At 42.5% G+C, this 22,583-nt stretch overlaps 1 protein-coding gene across 1 annotated transcript; it reads left to right on the top strand.

Moving 5' to 3' along the window:
- The first annotated feature begins 210 nt into the window (after positions 1 to 210).
- Positions 211 to 18,118, top strand: NAT10 (N-acetyltransferase 10). Its single transcript, XM_017826781.1, has 28 exons — positions 211 to 395; positions 1,571 to 1,662; positions 1,902 to 2,073; positions 2,326 to 2,448; positions 3,179 to 3,240; positions 3,479 to 3,593; positions 4,928 to 5,035; positions 5,199 to 5,332; positions 5,703 to 5,796; positions 6,148 to 6,246; positions 6,780 to 6,916; positions 7,328 to 7,452; positions 7,714 to 7,864; positions 8,365 to 8,461; positions 9,323 to 9,439; positions 9,541 to 9,642; positions 9,750 to 9,824; positions 10,013 to 10,129; positions 10,308 to 10,441; positions 11,435 to 11,483; positions 11,964 to 12,057; positions 12,147 to 12,257; positions 13,148 to 13,320; positions 13,429 to 13,548; positions 14,406 to 14,504; positions 14,890 to 14,963; positions 16,434 to 16,517; positions 17,638 to 18,118. Exons 1-28 carry the CDS (start codon positions 288 to 290, stop codon positions 17,729 to 17,731), a joined length of 3,060 nt encoding a protein of 1,019 aa, XP_017682270.1. The 5' UTR covers positions 211 to 287; the 3' UTR covers positions 17,732 to 18,118.
- Positions 18,119 to 22,583: the final 4,465 nt, after the last annotated feature.

The raw sequence follows: 22,583 nt of genomic DNA, 5'->3' as shown, positions 1-22,583 counted from the left end.
GGGTGCGCGTAGTTCCAGTGTGTGTGCTTCATCAACTCCGCTGCGGCTTTCCCGTGTGGAAAATTACCTTAAATTATTATACTTTAAAAAAGAAATAGAGATGTTTGTGTGGGTGTGCGGCGCAGGCGAACGGCGCGGGCAGCCCCGGGGTCCTCCCGCGGCGCGCGGCGCCCGCGCTCTGCCACACTTGGCTCCCACGTGGTGCGTTGGGAGCGCCGGGAGCGGGAGCGAAACCGGGACCGGGATCGGGATCGGGAGCCTGGGGAGGCTCAGGGAGGCCCGCAGCCATGCAGCGCCGAAAGGTGGACAACCGCATCCGCGTGCTCATCGAGAACGGCGTGGCCGAGCGGCAGCGCAGCCTGTTCGTGGTGGTGGGAGACCGCGGCAAGGACCAGGTAACGCTGCCCCGGAGATACCGGGAGGGTGGGGCGTGATACCGAACCGGGGGTTCCCTAATCCCCCGGCACAGGCTTCTCCCTCCTGCAGCGGGGGTTAAACCCGCCAGCATCACGCGCGGGGGTTAGAAACGGGTTTTAGAGACCCTGCCCTTAGACATCGGTCTGAGAAAGCTCATGAGCATCCAATAAAACCCAGGACAGGGAAATCGGATCTATTTATTTACCTACTTTAAACTGGGGGAAGGTATATTTAATTTTCTGGCCAGCAGGAGCCAGGACAGGTAAATCATATTCATTTATTTGTTTGTTTATTCATTTATTTACTTTAAGCTGGGGGAAAGTATCTTTCATTGTCTGGCCGGCTGGAGCTTTCTTCCCTGTCTCAGCTCTGCCGTGAGACACGATGGTTTTGGGCTCAAAACGTGCTTTATGTACTCAATGGTCTTGCAGATGAACCCACTTGGTAGCGTTGTATGGAAGAAAGTGATTGCCAAACTCGCTTCGTTTCGGAGACTAGGCTTGTGTTTTTCATGGGGGAGAGGGAAGAACAGCACGGCAAACCCGTGATGTTTTAGGATAAGTCAGGTCATAGAAAAATAAAATTGTTCAGGCTGGAAAAGACCTCTAAGGTCACTGAGTCCAGCCATTCCCTCAGCACTGCCATGCCCACCACCAACCCGTGTCCCCAAATGCCGCATCCTCCAGGGGATTTGTAACTTAGTTACAAAAAAACTTGGAAAATAAGGAGTTGATCAGGTGGCAGTACAAGAAAGTTGTCATTAATTTACTGGTAAGGTGGATGGGTAAGGTCTGTCAGGGCATATCCCAAGTCTAGTTGTGTTCAGTGTTTTCACTGAAATACTAAAATATTCCGTGGAAAATCCATTGTAAGATACAAATACTAGGAACTGTATTTAGCCTGTAATAATCTCCTTCTGTCAGAGCAGTTTTTAGCAGTTCTGCCAAAGAGAGCTAAGGAAAACTGGGCATAAATCAATGTCATGCAGCCCTGGAGAAGGCACAGACACACAGGACTGTGTGAAAAGGAAGGTCGTCTTCCCAACACATCACAGGATCCTTGTTTTGCACAGTAGAAAACATAGCTATAAAATAAAATATGGACAGATATTTTGCTCTTTGATTTTGTTCATGAGCGTTTCTGTTTCTGACAGGTGGTGATCCTGCATCACATGCTGTCCAAAGCCACGGTGAAGGCCAGGCCCTCTGTCCTGTGGTGTTACAAAAAGGAGCTGGGCTTCAGCAGGTAAGAGAAACCTCATGTGTTTCCTTATCCAAAACTAAATTTGGCTTCCATAATACACTTGGCACCAGCACTTGGTACCTCTGGTTTCTTTCTGTAGCTCTAACTTTAATCTGTTGCCCTGGACCAATCTGTCCCTCACCTTTTTAACCTCAGTAATATTCAGGACTGGGCTCTGACTTCCAGTGGGACTTGAACTTAACCTTTTTCCAAGAAAACTTCTGTGTGATTTGGTCCTCCAGCCACAGGAAGAAGAGGATGAGGCAACTCCAGAAGAAGATTAAGAGTGGCACTTTAAACATAAAGGATGATGATCCCTTTGAGCTGTTCATAGCAGCCACAAACATTCGCTACTGTTACTACAATGAAACCCACAAGATTCTTGGGAACACCTTTGGAATGTGTGTCCTTCAGGTGAGGACTTCAACTTTGGACTCAAAAAGGACATTGCTCTGGTATTAAATTTTGCAGGAATAGTATTTGTTGCTTTGTTACTCCAATTGTACAAGTTCTGTGAGGGTGAGGTGGCCTTGGTGGTAGAAGTTTTAACAGGACATTTGTTAATGCAAATGTTAAGTGTGAATTAAATAATATTTTTAGGCTTTCTCTGCTTTCCAGTAGGACTGATGAACTCCAGGCAACTTTGAAATGTTATTTATTCCCTAGGATTTTGAAGCCCTGACTCCAAACCTGCTGGCCAGAACTGTTGAAACAGTGGAAGGTGGTGGAATTGTGGTGATTCTCCTAAGAACAATGAACTCCCTGAAGCAGCTGTACACAATGACCATGGCACGTTCTACATGATGTGTCTGTTTTCTTTGCATTGTGATGATGCCAAGTGGTTGTTTATTGCTTTTATTATGGGCTCTGATCTCCCTTTATGGTCTTTCAGACTGAATGTCTTATGCTCAGGCATTTCTGCCTTGAAATGCTGCTGGGAAGGAAGGAATTGCAAGGAAGAAACACCTGCCATTCACAAATGTAACTGTGTTCTTTAGTTCCACAATAGTTTTGAAAAGTATTTATTCTATCTGCCCATGTATCAGCAACTTAAGTTAAAAAAAACAGGTCTTTTGAGTGTTTTGTGACCTGTTGCTTGGTGAGATCAACTCCACAACTACTATGTATTTCCAGATAGGAATTATATTCACACTGAGTATACTTACACCTAGAGCAGGAGCTGTTTCTGTTACTAAGCAGTGGGTGAATTAAAGTGATAGAATGTTGTTTCTTTGCATCCCCAAGGTGTTTGATAAATTCTGGCAGAGCTGACCTTTAAGTCAGGCCAGAATAAATAAAAGTATTGGTAGTAAAAGTACATTTTTAGCAAGTATTTGGAAAATGTGGGTGTGTCACAGCAAACAGGAAATCAGGATTCTGTCTGGGGCGTGCTGTGGATGGAAAGGAAGGCTATGATCCACAAGAGTGGAAAAGATGGATTATACCATGAGTCACAGTCTTGCAGATGTCACTGTCAGTGCTGTTCCTTCTCCAGAGGGATGTCTTCTCTCTGTTTCAGGATGTTCACTCTCGATACAGAACAGAGGCACACCAGGATGTGGTGGGAAGGTTTAATGAGAGGTGAGTTACTGAGAGTGGAAAGGGTCTGGGGTATCTGGCCCAGAAAAGCATGAGGAACATCATATATTCCTAGTAGGAAAGCATCTTATAGGTTTGCACTGGAACAGGGTTTTTTGGCTGCTTTGGTGAACTTGGAGCTGAGCTCTAAGTACCTGTAATTGTCTTTGTTTAGAAAAGAGTTTGAAACAATTACCAAAAAGTGGAGTTTTTACTGCGCTGCCTTTGCTTTCCTGCCCAGGTTCATCCTGTCTCTGGCCTCCTGCAAGAACTGCCTGGTGATTGATGACCAGCTGAACATCCTGCCCATCTCCAGTCACGTTGCAAACATCACTCCTGTCCCTCCACAGTCCCAGGTCAGTGAGGGATGTCACCCCTTCCCCTTGGGACAAATTAGTCTTGAGCTGGCCCACAATATGTTTAAGATTTAAAGAGGAAGAATTTTTCCTTTCACCCAGGTTTATATCAAATATAATGGGCTTGCAGAGAGGAAGTAGAATGTTCTGCAAAAATGCCACCTGGTGTGGGTGGAGCACTGGGAGATATATATTCTTTCCTTGTTTTTTTTATTGTCACAGCTTTTTTTTTGTTTGTTTGGTTTTTTGAGGTTTTTTGGGGTTTTTTTTGTGCTTTCCCATATTTATTGATTTTCTTGTGTTGCTGTTTTCCATGTGTGGTGAGGCTTAATTGTGATTGCTGTTTCAGAAGTACATAGAAATTTCAGGCTGATGGACAGTTGGGATGAGACAAATAAAAAGACCTTTTGACAGTTGGAGAGTGTGAAAATACTTTGGAAATAAGTACATTACAAGCTTAGGATGCAACTGGAAACTGGTAGTTTCAATTTCTAAATTCTGAATTTCTGAATCTTGGGAAACATTCCCAGAATATAATCCACACATACTTGCATTATTGGAAGTGTATCCTTTTATCATTTTCAGGTGTAAAACTATAGTAAAATGGAACCAGTTTTAAACAGAAAACTTTTACCTTTTGAACTGTGTCGTGTGGCACAAGAAATACCAACATGGGCTCTGACAGAGATGTAAAAACATTTTAATAGGCCACTAATTTTAAAAAACAAAACAAAACAATTCTCCTTTATCATTAGAACAATACTGACAGAAGCACAAATGCTTATCTGTGGGATGGGTAAAGTAGTGCCTTTGGAATTTTGAGTGACAATAAGGAAAATCAGAATTCATTCCCATCTAAAGTTGACTGTGTTTGTGTCCAGGTTTATTGTTTGGCTTCAAAAATCATGATAGTGGTTTGAAAAATGATCTGTTGCTGCTGCAATAGTTTTTCCCCCTACATGGCAGTATGCACAAGTATAACAAAGATCATACAGTTTTGGTACAGCCTGAAGACTGAAAAGTTAATTAAATTCTTGAGAAATTTTTTGCTTGGTCTCTTCCTCTTAACATCTACTGAAAAATCCTTTCCTTTTTTCCTGCAAGCTTGGGGAAGCCAGGATACATCTCTCTGTGTAACCATTCTCCTGAAGATGCCTGAAAATTGAACTGTTAAATATCTATCTGTCCATATAAATTTTTCAAGGGATTATATTTTTCTTGTGGTAACATTTTCTTTCGTATCTCTTTTTCTACCTCACGGAAGACCTCACAAAGGTATAATTGTGCTGAAATGTCCTTTACTCATCCTGTTCTGGTCAATCCTGTGCTTGTAGGAAGACAGACTCCGGCCACAGGACTTGGAGCTGAGGGAGCTGAAGGAGAGTTTGCAGGACACCCAGCCCGTGGGGGTTCTGGTGGATGGCTGTAAAACCCTGGATCAGGTTGGTGTGGGGCTTAAATCCAAAATACTCTGTGCTTGACAGGTCACAGTAATGTGACAGTAATTGCCATTAATGCCAGTAAACCAGTTATGCAATTTAATTCCAAGTAATGCAATTTAAACACAGCTGATTTCTGTTTGCTCTTATTTTTTATAATCCTCAGGCAAAAGCAGTTCTGAAATTTATCGAAGCCATTTCCGAGAAGACTCTCCGCAGCACTGTGGCTTTAACAGCAGCCAGGGGACGTGGCAAATCTGCAGCTTTGGGCCTGGCTATTGCTGGAGCAGTAGCTTTTGGGTAAGTGATCCCCCTTCAATCTCCCAGGCTTTATCTGCGTCCATTAATTGAAAGAAAAAGATGACAGGATCTGAATATATTTGTAATCTCCAGTCCTAAATCTCTCAGTTTTATTCCTTTATGTTTTGATTGCTGTGTACACTGTTGTTCAAGTTTTTATATTTTATAGTAATAAGAAAATCACAGTCTTTAATACTCAAAATAATCGCACATAAATTGAGATGATTGTCTATAGAAATCTGCTTTATTTTGGTTATTAGGTAAAATCAACCTCTCATAAAGAAAAAGATAAAGAAAACATCCTATTTAGTATCTGTATTTAAAATTTGTTGGGAAAATAGTTAAACTCTTGTTTTATTTTTCTCTGCAGTTACTCCAATATCTTTGTCACGTCTCCAAGCCCTGATAACCTTCACACTCTCTTTGAGTTCATATTTAAAGGCTTTGATGCACTACAGTATCAGGTAAGGGGAGCAGACTATTTTACAATACTTTCATAGTGTTCCTGTTTAGTAAGTTTTGCATCTCATCTGTGATTGTTTTACTTATTTTTGCTACCAGCTTTTTTTGTAATGATCTGCAAAAAATGAATTATAGGGGAGTTATGTTTCCTTCTCTAAGTGGAGTAAATCAGTTTCTCTGTGAAGCAGTTGATAACATTAGTAAATAATTTCTCAATTCTCAGGCCTCTGAACCTTTTATAAGAATTTTTAACTAGAATGTGAAAGAACGGTGTCCTCTTAGTGAACTTATTTTGATGATGATGATAAATGATATTTTTCTTAGATCTTGGCTTTAACAGTGTTTTCTTTCAGGAACATCTGGACTATGAGATTGTTCAGTCTTTAAATCCAGAGTTTAACAAGGCAGTAGTCAGAGTGAATGTGTTCAAGGAGCACAGACAGACCATCCAGGTAACTGATCTCTTGCCTTCCTACTTTTTATTCCTAACCGTTGGTTTTTCCAACACTGTAATTGTTTTGATTTTAAGCATGTTCATTTTCTGTGATTGTGTAACTGTCCTAAAGGATTTTGCTTTAAGGCAAAACCTTTGGATGAGTGACTTTCACAAAATACCTTCTTTCTTTCTGGGAATAACTTGTAGATTACAAAGCTCCCTTGTGGGAAATAAAAGCAAAGAAGGGTGAAAGGAACAGTGAAGGAAAAGCATATGTTTTTAGTGATTAGATTTCCTCTATTTTCATCATCTCTGCAGATAAATTTGTGTGGGAATGTGCTAAATAAAAGACCCAGTCTTTACTAGGGTAGCATAAACCCTGTCCTGACTGGATTTTTTTCATGTCTCAGTCTCTGGCTTGGTGGCTGTGGGGAACAAGGACAACAAACGGCTTTTCAGGGCTCCAACTTTACCAACTCTGACGTTTCCCTAATTCCAGGAGAGGGAATGCTGCTGTTGGCAGTGACAGTGTCTTCTCTTTCCTTGCAGTACATACACCCTGCTGACTCCATGAAACTAGGGCAGGCTGAACTGGTGGTGATTGATGAAGCTGCTGCCATTCCTCTACCCCTGGTGAAAAACCTGCTGGGCCCTTACCTGGTTTTCATGGCCTCTACAATCAATGGGTAAGGTTTGAGCAGCAACTGTGTGCCTGGGGAAGCAGTTGTGACAGTGGATTATTATCTACAGTACTTGTTTTATTACATACTGGTACAATAACGAGTCAGTACTTGCTGCTTCCACTGTGGACTTGCACTTCTGCTCTGCTACAATGAGCAAATATATAAGCAGGATTCTGCAGTTAGAGAGGGAAGAAGGACATTTTCCTTCCACTTTGGCAAGGCTTATAAAGTTACCAGGGTCCTGCGCTCTCAAGAACATCAAAAGGCAGCGATTCTCGCAGATGGTTGGGGCCCTGACAGTCCCCAAAGCAGCACATGGCTCTGGGTGGCAGTCTGGGTCTATGCTGGAGCTTCCCTGTGAATCAGGATTGCTCTTTGGTTCTTTGCTTCAGAATTTTGTGTCCTGCTTTCCAGGTATGAGGGCACAGGTCGCTCTCTGTCGCTGAAGCTCATCCAGCAGCTTCGCCAGCAGAGTGCCCAGACCCAGGTGACCATGACAGCGGAGAACAAATCCACAGCCACGGCCAAGCTCACCTCAGGTAGGACAGTTCTGGGCTGTGCCGTGTGGCCCTGTGGGTATCCCATGTATCCATGTGCTTTGCAGCTGGAGGGAAGCAGAAAATACAGGAACTCTCCTCTGTTTTTCCCCTCATGATTTTCAGATGAAAAGCTTTCAAGAGATGAAAGCTACGTGATTAATCATTTTCTAATCTGGGAGCCCTTCAAAGGACACGGATCTTACTGGATTCTTTGCCAGCTGTAACTTCCAACACTACGTGTTCTCTGCCATCTGTTTGCAGCTCGTACCTTACATGAGGTCTCCCTCCACGAGTCCATCAGATACGCCCCTGGGGACCTGGTTGAGAAGTGGCTCAATGACCTGCTGTGTTTGGACTGTCTCAACATCACCAGGATCATCTCTGGCTGCCCACTGCCTGAGACATGTGACCTGTATCCTTATTCAGATGTTGTGCCCTGACCAAAATATATTGCTTTCTGGTGAAGGAGGCTTTTTTAAGCTCATTAATAGTTGGTTCTCTGGCTAATGTGATAATTTTAGCATATCATCTTTTTATTAAGACCACACTTCTGGAGTTAAGCTCTTACAACTGCCTTATGGCACTGGTGGTGTGTATTTTACCAGGACATTACCCAACTCCAGTTTTACTCCAGAGGCAATCCCAAGAAAGGGCTGCATGAAGGGAAGTCCTTATTGGAGTTATAAAAACTTTGGCTTTACAGATGAAAGGTGTGAAACACTGCCCAAACACTACCCAATGTCAACAAACACTGCCCAATGTCATTCATTCTACAAACTACAAACACTGCCCAATGTCATTCATTCTTGTAGATAAAAAGCACAGGCCAGCATGTAGCCCCAGTATTGAAAATAAACCGAGAAGCTTTTTCCCTGTTCTCAAGGAGGTTGTTTCCTTAACCCCTGTGCTTAGATACTATGTAAATAGAGACACACTCTTTTGTTACCACAGAGCATCAGAAGTTTTTCTGCAGAGACTGATGGCCCTCTATGTGGCTTCGCACTACAAGGTAGAGTTTGTGCTGCTTCTATCAAAATTTCAGCTGGGGAATTTTGTGGGGGGAGCAGTGCTTGTTATGCCAACCTAATTGTTCTCACTGAGATTTCTGAACAGCTTCTGTTGCTTCTTGCTGTATCCTTTCTCCGAGATCTCTGCTTTGGTCTTGGCTGAACATACTGGATTTACTGGAATATTTTTGTCTTGAGAAATTCTGGAGGCTGAATTCTAGATGAGTCTAGAAGCTTGTCAGTGATGAACCTCTTTTGCAGTTCTTTTTACTGTGTTCTAGGAACCTCAAGTTAACCAAAAGAGTAGCACCACTGTACTACTGAAAAGAGGAATAATGCATCTCAAGGTTTCAAGACCATGGGTGACTAGTAAATGTGAGGGGTGAAGTCCATAAGTACTGAAGTACTGAGTATTAAAAACCTGAGGCTTAAAACAAAAATTAAGATTTGGTAATTAAAGAGGCAAGGAGCTGTATAAAAATAGAAAATTCAGTTTCATACATATTAGAGCAAGAGGTTTCACTTGAGAAAAGCAGATGCTGTCTGATAGTGTGACAGCCATGAGCTGGCCTGGGATCTTCCCCATCCATCAGCATTGTACTACTTCCAAGTTTCTTAATATTCCTAAATTCAGAAAACAGAAGATTGTTTAGAAGTCAGCTACTAGCATTACACTGGACTTTGAAGCCCTTCTCATGGAATAAGCATTTGGACAACACTCTCAGACACATGATGTGATTCTTGGGGTTGTCCTGTGCAGGACCAGGAACTGGACTCGATGATCCTTGTGAGTCCCTTCCAACTCAGGATAGTCAATGATTCTCTGAATATTTTTTCAACTCTCTGATATCTTTACCCACTAGAACTCACCCAATGACCTCCAGATGCTCTCTGATGCACCTGCCCACCATCTTTTTTGCCTTTTGCCACCCGTTCCACCAACCCAGAATTCACTACCAGAAGTACTTGCTGTTGTTCAGGTGAGAGAGAATCTGAGTATAAACTTGGATTCTTATGTAGTTGAGTGGCTGTAGGAGAAGACATTTTTTCTCTGTTAATTGGTTTTTGCCTTCCCTGGCAGGTGTGCTTGGAGGGAGAGATCTCCCGCCAGTCCATCATGAACAGCCTCTCGAGGGGAAAGAAGGCCTCTGGTGATCTTATTCCCTGGACCATTTCAGAGCAGGTGAGTAATTTGACTGTGTCCTCACCCCAAATATACTTTCAGCACTATTTCTTATTCCCAGAGTACCCATCCGTGTTCTTTAAACTGACTTTTTTGTCTTTGTGTAGTTCCAAGATCCGGATTTCGGGGGCCTCTCCGGCGGGCGCGTTGTTCGCATTGCGGTTCACCCGGATTATCAGGGGGTAAAGTACTTTTCTGTCATGTCCTTCTTCATGGAGCTGCGAAACAGCAAAAAACAAAATACATTTTGCAGTGACTGAGTGTTGTCTGCACTGATTGTTAATGGGTTTTGAGGGGAGAATGTTGTTGCTCTGTCTTAAAAACTAGAGCCATGTTTTTGCTTACGTTGTTGTTTGTTCCTGCTCCACAGATGGGCTATGGCAGCAGAGCTCTGACCTTGCTGCAGATGTACTATGAAGGCAAATTCCCATGTTTGGAAGAAGAAACAATTCAAAAGCCAAAAGAAATTGCAACTGTAAGCAGTGAGGTATGGAACTTAGTACATTTTTTGTTTTCTGTTGTGCTAAGATGTGTAGTTTTCACTGTAAGTCTTCATAATGATTCCTCTCTGTAAGGAGGACATTTAATTTTTATACAGAATAAGAGCTTTAATTTGCAGGTTTCTGTGAGGATTGCTGCTAACCTATTTCCACTTTCTTTTTCAGACTGTTGGTTTGTTAGAAGAAGTTGTGACACCTCGCAAAGATTTGCCTCCTTTGCTTCTCAAACTGAGTGAGAGACAAGCTGAGAACCTGGACTATCTCGGTGTGTCTTATGGCCTGACACCGAGATTGCTTAAGTAAGACTTTGTTCTATTTCTTAATTACATCCAATGCAGAAATACAACTATGTAAATCACAAATATAATAATGTATATTATATAGATGCAGATGCTTTAGCCCTTGGATATTCTCTTTACCTCAGTTTCTGAAACTGGAACAGCTCCAAGCCAACTTCTCCTGTAAGACCTTTCTGTGATGTACAATAGAACTGATCCTAAGTGCATCATTCCAGATAGTTTTTCCTCAGACTCCTTCTGAGGGCAAACCCATTCCTTCTTGGTTGCCTCTGTGACCCTTCTAAACAGATAATGAGCTTTAACTGCTCAGTTTTTCCAGGCTATAGATATAAGAACAGCCTGTAATAAGTAGGGAGAAGTTAAACACTAATTCCTGTGACCTGCTGACTTCAAAGTTAGTTGTTTGTTTCCTGACTAATGGGAATGCTTTTCACCAGCAACTGCAGCTGCTTCAGCTTCTTGGAGAAGCTGAGTTACTGCAACAGTAAATAATTTATTAATATTTCTCAAGTTTTAGCTCCATCTTACCACATAGTTTTATATAAAATCCCTTAGGAGTTTGATAGATGTTAAGTGTGTCATTAAAGTCTCCCTTCTCGTTGATTAGGCTTTGAAATATCAAACATTAAAGAACATCCTTTCTTAAGAAAATTTTTACGTATTCCACATTTTGCAACAGTATTATTGGTCCAAACCCCATCTGCTTGTTTTTAAAGGAGGCCCTGGGAGCATGTGAAATACGATAACTGATATCATGTCTGTCTTTGAAAGTTTGTTGATTTTTTTGGTATTGCAATCATCATTTTTCACTTCTTTGAGGTAGAACCTCAGTTTGATGGTTGTTACTGCTTTCAGTGTTCATTTTCACTAGTTGGTGGGATGTTTCAGAGACTCACTAGTTGTCCTTGTACAGTAGATAAATTGCATTTAACCACAAGTATTACTGTACAATCAACAGCTCTGTAATTCTTGGAGTGTTTCCTCTTTTCCCAGGTTTTGGAAACGTGCTGGATTTGTGCCAGTTTATTTGAGGCAGACACCAGTAAGTACCACACTGTTTCTGAGTGAAAATCCAGCCCTACTGAAGTCCCTGGGCATCTTTCCATTACCTTCTGTGAGATGTGATTGGGGCAGGAATGTTTTCTGAGGCTACTTTTAGGGTTTGGTTTATGTTCATTTTTGTTCTTTAGGCCTGTCTAGTTAACTAAAGGAGTAAAGTTTTTAGGATTGTGAATGTGGGACTCTTAAGTAGTTTTCACTTTAAAATTCAGAGCAGAGGTGCAGCTTTTTAATTATTAATTAAAATTAATGTGGGTTATTGTTAAAATAACTGAGATTTACCAAATTCTAGCAGTTCATAGGTTTTCCATTAGATAGTGGTGATCAGTAGCAGTTGATATGTTTGTTGCTGTTGCTGATTAAGAAGATATTTGCCTTCCTCAGCTGAGCACAGAGTGCAAAAGGTTCATGGAGATGGTGGGAAATACATCACAGAATCATAGAATTGTATCTTATTTATTAGAATGACCTGACTGGGGAGCATTCCTGCATCATGCTGAAGATGCTGAATGAAGAGGACTCTGAACAGGAGCCTTGGCTTACTGCCTTCTGGAAAGGTAACTTTGACTTAACTCCAGAAGAATTCTCTGGGATATTTATCGTAGAGGTCCACAGAGGTAATTTATTGTATTGTCCTGTGCTGTAGATTTTAGGAGGCGGTTCCTTTCCCTGCTTTCCTACCAGTTCAGCACATTCTCTCCCTCGTTGGCATTGAATATTCTGCAGAACAAAAATATCAAACAGCAGCCACAACCACGTGAGTACCCTGGGTCACAGTGTTCCTATGATCCAGAAAAATGCTACTGTTTCTAATTAAAAGCTAAAACAGCATTTTTTGTCACTGAAAACAGGTAGTGATGGGGTTTTTGCTGGTTTTTTTGTGGGGTGTTTTTTTCCCCCCTTGCATTTTTTGATCTAAGATTTAAGTAACATTAAATTAGAGGGCTCCTGACTGTGACAGCTAAATGCATGACAGAGCACAGATGGAGACTGACACCTGCTAGATCCAGTATGGAACTAAAACAGAAGCCTTGAACAGCAGCAGGCAGAGCAACTTGCTTCTTAGGAAGAGCACTGTCATCAGGAATTTGGTAATTGGAATGTGATGCTCTTTTCAAAAGCAAGCACTCTAACAAAAGGGGCCAGACAAGGTACTTCTAACACCCACTTCTGGCTTAAAAGCAAGTTTCTGCTTTCTCAATATCCTTAACAGAGGAGGGAACTTGGTAATCTGTGTCTTGTGGGTTTTAGTTGTCTCTTTGGTGAGAGAGTTTTGGTTGCTGCTACAAGAGAACCAGCAAAACCAGTGTATGTAGTTAAAGACTGGGCAAACTGTGTTTCTCAACCTTCACTGTTTTCAGTCTCTGGCATATTTAAGTCGATATACTGGTCTGTTTTGACAGTTGCAATGTTTTTCATATGGATGTATGTCTGCCTGAAAAGACTTGGATTAACCAAGCCAGCCTGGGTAGCAGTGTTACTGAATTCTGAATTGTGTTGGGAAGGGAACCTGTGGGGTGGCTTTTGGCCTTTCTCAATAATAGGAAAAATAAAGTGTTAAACACTGAGATCCTGGGTAGCTCTGAAGAACAGTCTGGGCTGTGTTTTTATTTAACACCTGTGCTGTGTTTTTGCTGTGCCCCTCAGCCATCAGCCGTGCTGAGCTGGAATCGGTTTTCATCCCCTACGACCTGAAGAGGTTGGAGATGTACTCCCGCAACATGGTGGACTATCACCTCATCATGGACATGGTTCCTACCATTGCCAGGATGTTTTTCCTCAACCAGCTGAGGGATATCTCCCTCTCTGCTGCACAGTCGGTGGGTATGACTGGAACAGAGCCAGGACTTGGGAAAACACAGGGACTGTAGTGGGGAATATGTGTTTGTATTTGCTCTTAAAGCTTCTATAACATGTCATTTCCTTAGGCCCTTTTTCTAGGGATTGGCCTCCAGCATAAATCTCTGGACCAGCTGGAAAAGGAGGTGGAACTGCCCAGCAGTCAGTTGATGGGCCTCTTCAACAGGATCATCCGCAAAGTAGTCCAGGTACAGCTTTGATTTGGTTTTATTGGACCACAGTGGAATTCCAACACTAACAGAAAGTATGGCACTAATGGAAAGCTGAATCAGAACTGTGCATCTTCAACAAGTCCCCAGTAATTGACTGTACGCTTTTTTGTAAGATGGGAAAATCCCGGTAGAAAAAGCAGGTATTTGTGGCCTTGATTTATAAATCGAAACTCCCTTGGCAGGGGGGTTGGAACTAGAGGATCCTTAAGGTCCCTTCCAACCCAAACCATTCCTTGATTGTATATAGTGTTTTCGCAAATAACAGTGCTTGTTTTGTGGTTTTGAATGTTGAAATGTTCTGACAAAAGTGCTGAGCATAAAATCCATGTTGCCAGCTGAGCCTGAGCCGTTTGTTTACCACTGTTCACTGCACTGGTGGCATCTCAACCTTTCTTGGAAAAAAATGTTTTCCAGTGTTATGCAGAGGTAGACTTGAAGTCCAGTGAAACAACTGGAAAGTTTTGGATGTGGTTTTCTGGTTTCCTTTCTCTCTAAGGTTCAAGATACAGTAGCAAAGCTTCTGCAGCCTGACATTTGTCATTGTAGAGGTGATAAATGATGCTTAATAAACTATGAGTTCTCTATATTTATGTGAATGACATTGAGTGCTGACTGATTGTAGATTGATGCTTTTTATAAAAGCTGTGTATAATCCTGCCCTCAGGAAGCAGCCTTGGGCTTTTTATTTCAGTAGGATGGAAAAACAACTGCCTGATTGTATTTGCAAATTTAGAAGAGTTTAATGGGGACAGACAGCATTTCTTTATTTTAAAGCAATAACCCTAAAGAAACATCAGCAGGTCTTTACATGTGTTGGGTCACTTCATTTTCAGCTGTTCAACACAGTCCAGGAAAAAGCTGTGGAGGAGCAAATGGCAGCAACAAAGGATGTTGTAATGGAGCCAACGCTGAAATCTTTAAATGATGATTTGGTAATTACAAACTTTCTTCTTGATAGATATGTAAACATTTCATGGAGTTCCCTAGAGTGTAGAAGCATGGTAATCTAAATTTTCTTGGATGGAAAGAATTCCACGTCCTGTCTGTCATTTCCTGGTAGCTAAAACCTGACAGGTTTGCATTATGTGCTTGTAGAGTCATGCTTTGTTAAGCTACAATGTGGATTTTTTACAGAAAATTACAATTATATGTAAAGAAATAATGTAAAAGTGCAATTATATAACAGAGAGAAGCTTTTCAGGATCATCTGGTGTTTGTTTATAAAGGGATATATTCATTTTTCAGTGGGAAAGGCATTTTCCTCCCATTGCTATTACACTTCGGACTTATTGCATCTGCTGTGCTGTCCTGTTGTAGGAGGAAGCTGCAAAGGAATTCCAAGAAAAACACAAGCAAGAAGTGATGAAGTTGAAGGAAATGGACCTTACACAGTAAGAATTCATCTGTATGAGTCCCTGATATCCAATTGGATGCCAGGACACTAGTGTGTCTTGCTGGGATTTGTGCACAAGGCTGTAGTTGCAAACCATCAATAAATGAGAATTAGCAGTGGGTAAGAGAATCCTACCTGGGTGACATAAGAATGTGCTGCTCTGCTGAGGAAAACTTTTGGGGTCTTGTATGCCCATGTCACTTAAATGATCAATTATTCTTACTCTGTGTCAGCCTTGATCTTGATCTTATATTCCACGTATATAAGTTATTTAGTTGCAAAATATGGACTGATAAAACAAGCTGCCCGGCTGTGGACTATTTCTAATTTTACAGTTTCCTGTGCCCCTAGAAATAGTCATTGTTTTCCTCAAACCGAGATACCCAGATCCTGGTGGCTGCTGTCCTGTGTGTGCAACTCCAGTGAAAATAGTACCTGGCTAATTTTAATATTCTCTTCTTTAACAGCAACAAAATCAAACTAAAACCAAAAACCCCAAAACAAACAAACCAACCCCCCCTCCCTAAACTAAAACCAACCAGAGCTTCTTTTACTCAATGTGTCAGCAGATTTCTCTCTTTCTGGACCAAGAGGAGTTACACGTGCCACTGATTCTCTCCCTTCTCTCTCTCCTCCCACTTTTTATCTTATAAATCCTGTTTACTGACATCCCAGGAGAGTTGTCTGTTTTGGCTTTAGATTGATCTCTGCTAGGAGAAAAGGAATAAAAAGATTCTTTGAATCTTCATTTGTCTTGTTTGAAGAAAGGATAAGAATGGAAGCGATTTGAAGTGACTTGCAAGTCAGTCACACAAGGAAAATAATATAACCAGAATGTTTTAAAAGTTTTAATTCCATTTCTTAGCATTGTTACATACCTATTTGTCATTTTGGACCATGCTCCCTTTTTTTTTTCTCGCCCAGAAATAGATTTCTGTTCTCATCCATGAGAAGAGAGAGACAAAAATCTATTCTAAACACTTTTCAATACAGGTTATAGAAAACTAATAGAAGAGACAGAGCTGTCTGATTTGAAAAGGCTTTGTCCAGCATTGTTCAGCCTTGTATGAACAAAGCCTCCTCTATTCTAAATCTCCCAAGAATTTGAGATGGAGAGCACCCACTCCATTTTACTCCATGATTGCTTTGCCCGGTTAAATCTCTGTATAATTTCCAGGGTACTTGAACACCCAGACAAGGGCCACAGAACATGAGCTCATTTGAATGGCAATTGTTTTAATTTCTCTTTTCAAAAGAAAAGCTGTAGGTCTTCAGTTTTTCCCAGATTGATCCAGACAAACTGTACCATGCAGGCACTGCGAGCCTGGCTTGGTGTGTGTTTCCCAGTTCTGATCTGGTTGGGTGGCTTTGTTTGCAGAGCTGTGTGTGCCTGATGACAGAATCACCTTATTTTTTTCACTTTGTCCTAACAATTTGACTTGAATTTTCCTTTACCTTTGCCTCTTAGATACATTATCCGGGGGGATGATGAAGAATGGAACGAGGTGCTGAGCAAAGCAGGACAAAATGCTTCCGTCGTCAGCGTGAAAAGGTTAAGGAAGTTGCAATAACCCCCAGAGATCTCTCTGGTCTTTCCTGCTGCCTTTATTATAACATTTCCCAAAAGAGTGAAGCCTAGGAGTTAAATGCAGATAAACTGATCTTAGTATCCTTAAAAGATTCCTGGTTTTCCTGGAGAAATTAAAGTGTGAGCCCCTGCGAGCTCTAGTATCCAGTGGTTATGTCTTGCTCTTAGTCCTCTCTTCGTGTAACTTGTTTGCTGATTCTGACTTTTTTTCTGATGATCTGGTTAAGTCTTGATCCTGATCATACTCAGAACTTGCTCCTATTTCTCCCTTGGGTCACTCTTTCCACCTGACTGTCCTGTTTGCTTTGGGAACTAACACTGGATGTGAGCCTGTGGAGGTGCCACTGGAGAAAATGCAAATTCAGGAAAGAATAATTCTTTTAAATGTGAACTTAAGCCTGCAAAATATTTCTGCAATGCAGAATTTTCATCCATCTTCTTTCTTCTGCCTTACCCAGCATGGAGTCTTTCCTCATTTTTTCCTTGGGGATTTATAGTTGAGACTTGCCTGTCTGCTTATTTCCCCTTCCTGGGGTGCCTGACAGCTCAAGTAATTATGTGATCTCAATTCCACCCTTTCTTGATTGTTTTTTCTTGTTTTTTTTTCCCCATGAATGCTGGAAGCTGTGAGTTTCCAGAAGCCTTCCAGGAATGAGAGAGTCTTGCCAGTGCTTATAAAGATCAGAGCTCTGTCCCCTTTGCTCTAATCAGAATTCAGTGCAGGAACTAAATTGTATGCTTAAAACCATTAGTGGTAATTTTTTTTCTGGGCACTCTACATTCCAGATGCCTGACTTGAATTGCCTTTAGGACACACTGCTTGAAAAGCAATGACAAGAGCTAAAAATCAATATCATTTGGGATTCAGTTTGGGTTAGAGACTCTGAGGACACTAGAAGATCTTAAGTCAGGCTCTTGGTTGTGATTTTTCTAGCACTGAGTTTAAATGACCCAAGAAATTGAAAGTGTTTTCTCCCAACCACATTTCTATATTAGATACTCATCCCCCTTTTACAAAAAAAAATTTCCCAGCTGAAATACAGTCTAGTGTACTTTTAACAGCGATTTTGTTTCTGCTTCCCAGTGAGAAGAAAAGAAAATTAGAAACAGCGAGAGGACCCAAGCAACTGAAGAAATTTAAGAAGACTAAAGATCTAAAGCAGAAGAGGAAGAAATGACTTTAAAGCCAAGCAGTGAACTTGAATTAACAAGTGTTGGGTGTGTCCTTAAGAAGTACTGTTTTCCCTTAAATCAACAGACTTTCTTTTGGAGGATGAGAGCTGGAGAGAAGAAAAAGCCTTAAGAGACATTTTTAAAGTGTTTTAATTATGGGAAGAACAGTGACACTGCCAGGAGGTACTGTATGAAAATTTTTTTTATCAAGTGTGACTGCAGAGTGTGAGCAGGCACTGCAGCACACTGGGATGTTATGAAGGTGCTTTAGCAGCTCCAGAGTTCCCATTCCAAGAGGGCAGCTCAATCTGTAAACTTCCTGCATCTTCCTGGTTCTGTGATTTATTAAAAAAGAGCTTGGACAACAAAGGATAAAGATCTATTACCCTTGATATGTGACTGTGCCATTAGCATTGCAGATATTTGATATTTGCAGCTGCCAGTTCAGTGGTACTCTTGTTCCTTTGGAGCTTGATAGGGGTTTGATGTATTTTTATTTGGGGCTGGCTGAGCACTGAGCACTGTCTCCCTGCTGTCCCAATGCTGCTGCTTGGCTTTGATGGAAAGTTTTGTGTCAGGTTCCCAGGAAACACATCAACACCTGGTTGTGGTGATCTCTTTGACTTCAGGGGCCAGTTGAACAGACAATCCATTGGGCTCCCAGCTCTGCTTGTCCTTGCTTTGCAATAAATATGTTACCAGTCTGGAACTGGGATTTCTGTGACTGGAGTACCCTGGGTCTGCTGCCTGTCAGGGTAAACCTTTGCCATAGGATGACCTCGTCCCAAACCTGATGTATTCCCTTGATGTTTCCTTCATGCTGTAAAGGCTTGGAACAGAATTACCTAGAGCTGATACACAGCGTTGTTCTACTTACTTACAGGTAGCAGATGCATTAAATTTACTTCAATACCTTTAATACCTTTATTTTTTTTTTAGGATCTCACAGCTCCTTTTCCCAGCAAACCCTAAAGAAACAGTTTCTTACTAAGTAAAGGCAATATTTCTTCTCTAGGAGGCTGATTTGTGTTAAAAGTGTATTTAACATGGATCTCGCACAACACAAACCTGTGGTTTGCGAGCTGTTGGGTGTGAGTTGGTGACAGTGGAAAAGCTGAGCCCTGAGCAGGGAGATCTGCAGCTGCAGCCCATAAAGGCTTGTTGGGGGGCTCTTATCACCCAGCTGTATGAAGAGTAGCACTGGCAGCCCTTAACCAGTTCTCAAGAACTTGTGAAAGGAGCAGATGTAGAAGGCAAGAAACTCTTCAGAGCTGCCCAGGAAGTCCTTGGAAGAGAAGGTGGGTGCAAATTCTCTCTAGTTTTGCTGTTGTTATTGTTAAAAATAATGTAAATGGTGGCCTTGCTGTGGACTGTTTGTAATTTTACAGTGAAGAACTGCAACTGTTTCAGGAGATGGGGCTGCTGGATGTGCTGCTCTCTGGATGTTGTCTGTGCTGGTCTTTCCTGAGAGACCAAGAGCAAAGTTATGCTATAAAGGGAGTGTTAAAGCAGTTGGAGTGTCCCTTTCAGCCACATGAGGAGAGAGCAGTTCCCAGAAATACTGGGGCTGGATGACTGTGCCTGGGGGCTGTTCTTTAGCCCAGGGGCTCTGCAGCACCAAAACCACATTCCCATGGATATCCACAGGGCTGTGGTTTCCCAGTGTCCTGCTTAGCCCAATACAGAAACCTTGGAGTCAGTTGCATTTGTCTGAGGGATAGTTCTTGTAAGTTCATTTTTTGTGGATTGTCCTGAGCCACCTACATCCTGCAGCCATTGGAGGAAGGGATGACAAAGATGTGGTGGTCTTGTGACAGGGTGCTTCCCACCCTGACCTTCATCAGCCTGTGTGAAGATTTAAATGTGGTTTAACAGACTGCATGACAAAAATTCAAACACCTTCAGACTCCTTTTAAAGCCTGTTGAAACTCTGCATTACTAAAGCAGCTGTAACTATTTTGGATTCTCTAACCTGTGCTGATTGCTGGATTTGTTCACCCAGGGGGGAGCATTTTACTTCCTCTGGACCTTGCTGTGTCATAGGTGACAATATCAGAAGGGTTTTTTAAATTACAGGTCATTCCTTGTGCTAAGAAAATGCTGATTGAACTTGCTTAGAATGTAGAAGTAGTGCAAATTACAGCACATGTCTCAGAGGGGCTAATTTTTGGGTCTACTAATAGGCTCAAAACTAAGGTTTAAGAGAAGTTTTATTACAGAATACCTATGTGCTGCTAGGGCTCAGAAACTGGTTTGTGCTTTTTAAGAGCTAATATTTACTGGTGTGTCTTGGGGAAAGCACAGTGCAAGAATTTGTGGTGATGAGCTGGAGCTGATCTGTGAAAATATCTATAGTGTAGCCAGATTTGTTGTAAATTATCTGTATTTCAGGGTGGAAGACAGGAGGCAAAATTAAACTGGATTCTTCAAGCAGATTAGAGTTTTATTGTTCAGCTGAGATCTTCCTAGAGCTGCCTCCACTGCTTTCTGTGGGCTGGAGTAATTCTTGCTCTGTTGTCTGTGACCTGGGAGCAGTGGAGTTGTGAAATACTTGCAGGATTTGGGCTGCAGGTGTGTCCCTCCATTTCTGAATGGGAGCTGTATTTAAGGAGAACTTTGCTATTTCTACAGAAAATGTGTGTATTTAGTTGAACTGCTCCTTTTCAGGTTTTCCCTGTTCACCTTGTAATTCCTGGCAGCTTTTTAGATTCTTCTGCCTGTCTCTTGCTCTTTGAACAGCAGAGGGGAAAAAAGCCCTCAGATGCTAAAAATAAGGGAGAGTGTGTATTTCTAGTTTTTTTAACAAGTCTAGTCAAACCACATTTTCCTCTCTGTGCTTTCCATCAGGGAAGCTGGGTTAAAATTCCACCTAGAGCAAGGGCTGCTTGAATGCTATCCAACAGCGAGGCAGAAGTGTGTGTCTTTCTGTGGCCAGGAATGCACTAAAAAAAAAAAAGCCACAGGAGAGTGAGTTCTGCATCTCTGAATTTTTAGGATTGGGTGGGTTTGACCAGCTTTGAGCCTGGTTCCCTGTGACTAGAGCAGGTTTCTGGGCTCTCCATACCCGGACTCCCAGCAGATGGGGCTGTGAGTGCTGGAAGGAGCTGGGTGTACCACTAATTGCAGAGTGTACATTTAATCCTAGCTAAGCCAGCTCAGCTGTGCCTTTCCTAGTGGGGGGACAGGTCTTCGCACAACCCAGTAACCAGGTCCATCAGTGTCTCGGGGCTGTTTTAAACCTGCAAAGTCACTGTTCTGGTGCTCCCTGGATCACTGATCACGCTGCAGCAGGTTCACCCTCTCATCTCCTGTGCCCAAGTGATGGGGGTCCTGTGGCTAATTGGAGGCAAATGTGGCAGCCACGTCTGGCTGAGCAGCTCCCTGCAGGTGGTGGGTGATGTGACCTAGTTGTCAGTGGAATCATCCTGTGTGCTCGGAGACCCGTGAGCTGTTTTGACAGCTGGAGCGAGCTGACCTCGGAGGTGGATTTGGGAGGAGGGAAAACCAGGGAAGCTGAGGCTGCTGAGAGCTGGATGTGCTCTCAGGAGAGGTGTGTGAGGGAGAAGGGAGCTGTCTGGAAAGCAAAGGCTGGTGCACTGGAGAAGGGCAAGGCAGGAGGAAGTTGTGTCTTTTCCATTTGGCTGTCATGAATTCCCTTGGCAGTGTTGCTTTGTTAACTTCCAGGTCTGGATTTTTGTTGGACTATGTCAGTCCTACTTCATCTCTGAATCACAAGCCTGTCTCTTGGTGAGAGCCCTAAAACTACACACGATGTGTGATTTCTGGTCAGTGCTTTGTGTTAGAGTGAGGGCTGTGGATGGAGAGAGCTGGAGATGGACATGGGAAACCTCCTGTCTGAGCCAGACATGGAGAGAGGAGTGTTGGGTGAAATCCTGTGCTCAGAACAGTAGGAATAGGGACAGCACTGATGTGACTCCAGCTCTTGGCTGTGTTGCTCCTTTTTCCCTGCTGTGCTGTGATTTTTCATCATATCGCAGACACCTTTTTTCTGTCCCAAATAATGCTGAGTGCTGTGGATTAATGGATCCTTTAGGCTCCAAACCTGCCCTGTGGGGAGGCAGATCCAGCTTTGGAGTCCTCTCCCTGCCACAGGCAGCCTGACAGCAGGTTGCTGCCCCATTCCTCAGGGGAGTCTCCTCTCTTTTCCCTCCCGTGTGCCCTTGGCTGTCTGGCTGTGGCAGGTGCAGGAAGCAGTGTCTGCCTGCCTGGGCAGCATTTGGAGAGGGCAAAGGGCCAGTGAATAGTGGGGCTGCATTAGCCAGTGCTTGCCTGCTGTGCAGAGGCTTATTAGAAAGCAAAAAGGCTTTATTTTAGACTAGAATTCATTGAGTGTGTTCAGGCAGATGTGTGAGCCCTGTTTATTTCCATGGCATTATGGCCAGCAAAGGTTGGTGCTTCCCCAAAGCTGGGCAAACTGCTCTTTTACCTTCTCAGGCTCCATGGGCAGCACTCTGTAAAATATAGGCTGTATGCAACTGGTTTCCTAAGAAATTTCTATTTAACCTACTTGTTATAGTGCTCCAAGGGGAATCTGAGGTGTTTGTATTTTGTAATTCTTGATAACAAGTCAGTGTTTGTGCTGGTGGGTTTCCAAAAAAAGAAGAAAAAAGGTAGCTCTGGGTCAAATTCTTGCTCTTAAACCTTTATACTTCTTAGCTCATCGATGAGTCCATGCCTCTGCTTCCTGTACTGTAGCTGTCAGAATGTCTTAAATGCTCTTTGCTGTTACATCAATCCTCCCATAGTGCACCAGCCACAGCCCTGTTGGCCTTTGGGGTCCTGAGGTGATGTGGAAGGGAAGGGTCACTTGCTTTTTTTTTTTAGTATCTCTGGGGT

Source organism: Lepidothrix coronata, unplaced genomic scaffold (genome assembly GCF_001604755.1).
Source record: "Lepidothrix coronata isolate B3197 unplaced genomic scaffold, Lepidothrix_coronata-1.0 Scaffold130, whole genome shotgun sequence".
In the NCBI taxonomy this organism is placed as follows: domain Eukaryota; kingdom Metazoa; phylum Chordata; class Aves; order Passeriformes; family Pipridae; genus Lepidothrix; species Lepidothrix coronata.
This window is presented reverse-complemented; position numbering and strand designations above follow the sequence as displayed.